This window comes from Artemia franciscana, chromosome 17 (assembly GCF_032884065.1).
Source record: "Artemia franciscana chromosome 17, ASM3288406v1, whole genome shotgun sequence".
Taxonomy (NCBI): Eukaryota; Metazoa; Arthropoda; class Branchiopoda; order Anostraca; family Artemiidae; genus Artemia; species Artemia franciscana.
Window position 1 is genome coordinate 11,300,568 of NC_088879.1, and position 4,026 is coordinate 11,304,593.

Here is a 4,026-nt window from a genome sequence, read left to right on the forward strand (position 1 = left end):
AGTGGAGGTGGACAAAATACTGTGACGGCGTTTTGGCGGTGGTTAGTGGCGGTGTGGTAGTCAGCGTTTTGGGCACTGAGAGGTATAAACAACCTCAGAACAAAATACCTCTTTTTACAACCTTTTCAATTTCGGGAAAAATTGTTGTTAATACCTACATAATAACAAACAAAGTAAAACAATTAGAAAATATAAAACAGGCGTATCAATGAGCAAACTCACACTTAAAAGTATATTTTATTTGGATTTTGTTTTGTCTTTTTGCATAGTGTTTGTTCTCCCATTATTAAGGTTTCAAGTTGTGATCCCGAAATATTTCCACTTTTATTATTAATTTTAGTATTTCTACTGCTGTTTTTTTCGAATCTGTGCATGAAAAAGTTAGTTCAGAATTATCTGCGTATTCTAGCAATTATTTTGTCTATGGAAAGATTTTTTTTTTCAAAGTTTGATAATATATCAGAGATATATCAAAGAGTAATAAGAACTTTAGGATATAAGTTTCAAGGCCATCAGAAAACAAAATATCTGGGTCTTTATTGGGATATATTAGCCAATGGAAGGGATGCCTGAAAATTTATTCGAAAGTATTGAATACTCTTTGGTAGTACACTTCGATTTCTTATATTTTAGAATATAACATTTTGAGACAAGACAAAAAAGAAAAGACAGCCCTGTCACAAAAAAAGACAACCCTGAGCCTTTTGTGCAAGTTTAAAAATGTATTAAGCTTTCCATTTATAACACCCTTTCATGGATAGGTTGAAAAGCAAAAACACTCAAAAGCAAAGTTAGTGTAGGGTGATTTAAATGATAAAGAAGAAACAACATACATAAGAATCTTAGGAATAATCAATATCTTGAAAAAAACCTGTTGTATTTAATTAATATCTTGAAAAAACCGATTATATGTAGTCAATACCTAGAAAAAAACCTCTTATATCTAGTCAATACCTTGAAAAAACGTGTTATATTTAGTCAATACCAAGAAAAACCTGTTATATTTTGTCAATCCCTTGAAAAATTTCAAGACTGCATAACACTAGTCGCTGAAACACTAGCCAAAAACCAGCCAAAATTGACCATCGAGACGCCGAAAAAACTAAATTTTTTCATCTGGAAAAAAAGGAGAAAACATTAATATATAATCTTTTACTTTTTCGTAGCCTTTCCCTCATAACGTAACATATACGCACGAAATCCTTTTATTTGATCATCACTGTATTTAAAATGTCCCAAAGTGCACGACCCTATTGCACACTTGTTATTATAATGCTTTTTCCTTATATTTGTTTTATTTTTGTAAAATTTGACGGGTTCTTGTTGTTTTAGTAGATTCAGGCAGACCCCCCCCCCCAGAAAAAAAGGTCTGTTAATCTTCATTTTTCTTCGACCAGTTCTTCTTGTTTTATTGGACTCGGTCAAACCCAAAATGAAGGTCTGTTAATCTTCATTGTGTTGCGAGAGCAGCACTTTGGTTATTTCCCGTTTTTTTTTCGTTTTTTTTTTCTTTTTTTTTATCTATGCCATCGATCTCAGCTTATTCCTGGAAACTGGTAAGGGTGTAACTTGTGCAGCTTTTAAGGAAAGTGTGGACCTCAGACCGGATTGATGAATATGACATTACATTTTGGAAAGCTCCGCAGAACTCTTGCCTAGGGCCAAAAAGGATGGTTTTTGCTTGTCCACGAGCCAGAGCCTATGGTGTGCGAAGTGAAGGGGAGTTATATAACGTTTGTCAGAGAGGATTAACTGAAGTTGTTCAGCCAAGCTTTCGGTTCATCAAACCTTGTTTCTGCTTTCGAGTGGAAAGGTCCGTTCTAGCAGGCAAGCAGGCAGGCACCACTTTCAAATTGAAGATGGACTAAAATCTATAAGTGTTGAATATATGCGGCAGTTACCCGGCCCCAGAGCCAATATATCTTCTTTGAGTGATAAATAAAAAAATTACAGAAGCAAAAAAGCAGCATTTTCCCACGGGTCCGAAAGTGCTGCCGTGATTTCGGCTGGGTTTTTCATTTGTTTGTTTTTTTTTACTTGGGATTGAGGTAGAGAAATGTTATCAGATGTATGTATGTATGTATGTATATATTTATTTTCCATCAAAAGAAACAGATGGAGTATAAGATAAAAAAGCAAAAACACACTACAAAAGAATACACAAACACAAGAAAAATAAAGAACAAATGGATATCTAACTACAAAAAACAAAAACCTATTGCCTCAAAATAATTGCCCAAGGATGAGTAACAATATTAGAGTTATATCTGGCGATCTGGGCTATTATTGCTTCATTAGGGTCGATAATCCCATACCGACTTGTCACAATACGGTTACTTACAATACGGTCCATGGTGGAAGCCGTAAGAGGTACTTTGCATATTTATAATATGTAGACCGAAATTCTTTCTTATCTTCCTTTTGGAATATCCTCCAAAAGGGACTTAAATACAGGTAATGGGATAGTGCCATTGCATTATATAGATGGGCCAAAATCCGCCGATCAAACTGACACTTGTAAACTACAACACGGCTAGACGCTAAACAGATCCGATTTTTTTTTTTTTTTTTTTTAACCAATATTTAAATGCAAAAACTGCACCTACAAAAATACATATATAGTCAAAAATTACTGTTGTTATAATCCTTCCGCATCACCGACGTATTTAGACAGAAGTTCTTTCTTCCTTTTCTGTAGCAGAGCTTCTTTGATATCCTCCTGAGATGGAACGTCGACATGGGCTGTGTATAAAGGCTTATCTGATAGCAGACTCTCAAAGTCAATTTCTTCCTCCGGTTCCAAATTATCAGCAATGTCTCCCTGTCTTCCTTTCTTCCATTCTTGGACTACTTCAAGTATTGCCTTCTTTTCTTCCTCCCTTTCTAATTGTACTAAAATGCCATCATCTTCATCTCTGTACCCATAGTAGTCAGCATCAACATCTTTCATAAGCTCTGCTCGTGTTTTTCTGGGAGGTGGGGGTGGTTCTTGTTCAAATAACTCACGTACACCGGGCAGATCTTTTGCAGCTCCAAAGTACTTGTATCCTCTATTTCCAGGAACTTCTTTCCCTTCTTCATCAAGCATCTTTGGACCAAGTTTCTGATAGTTTGGACCACCAAGCTCTGATATCCTAACCTCCCAATGCCCTTTTTTCACGAAGTAATTTATTAATTTCATCATTCAAATCTCTGATCCTGAATTCGCCTAAGCCAGCATTTTGAATTTGTGATACTTTTTTAGAAATTTCTCTTATAATTTGCATCCTCCATTTTTCTGCTTCCTGTAAATCATCACACTCTGTTGCAAGGTAAGGTCGTCTATCTTTGGCTTTTAGGGTCCCCATTTCTGCTGCACGCCATCTTGCCAACGCTGTCATTGCTTTCTCTGAATTCCGAGCCATATCTAAAAATTTGAAATTTATAAGTCAAGGATTTTGATCACATCAAATATATTCTATGACTCTCTTATCTTAAATATAATATCTCTTAACCTTAAAAGTTCTGTCATTGCTAAAGAAATTGGAGCTTATCCTTTGCTCCTTTCTAAGTGGTGACGTTAAAAAGTTGGCTCACGACAAAAAAAAAAAATCAACTTTTGAACTAAGACAGATAAATTTTTTTTTTGACGGCAATCGATAGCTCTTGATAAGCTGATCAAAGTGTGTCATCCATTTTTTGGTAAAAAAAAATGAGCTATTTATCCTAATTAAACGGCTTTTGTGGTCCAGGGGTCATTCTTAAGGAATTGGAACAAAATTTGAGCTTTAGTGTAAAGTGCAAAATAATGAGGGGGGGGGGGCAAATCCTATTATATACGTAATAAAAATATAAGAATATATAAGTTCCTTATGCAAGTTAATTTGTAAGTTATATATACTTATTACCAATAAAAAACGTTCGTAAATAAAATTAAAAGTCCTAGTGGCCATTCTTAGTAAGCCAAAAAATTGGAGGGCAAGTAGGCTCCCTCCCCCTCCCCTTTTTCTTAAAACTGTTGAATCAAAACTTCGAGAAGGCCATTTA

The 4,026-nt window shown here is 35.1% G+C and overlaps 1 protein-coding gene across 1 annotated transcript; it reads right to left on the minus strand.

Annotated features, from left to right (window-relative positions):
• Positions 1-1,595: 1,595 nt before the first annotated feature.
• LOC136037842 (pre-mRNA-splicing factor ISY1 homolog) lies at positions 1,596-3,496 on the minus strand. Its single transcript, XM_065720686.1, is given in 2 exon segments — positions 1,596-3,154; positions 3,156-3,496. Coding segments are annotated over 2 exon segments (765 nt in total). The 5' UTR covers positions 3,405-3,496; the 3' UTR covers positions 1,596-2,638.
• Between the last annotated feature and the right edge of the window lie 530 nt (positions 3,497-4,026).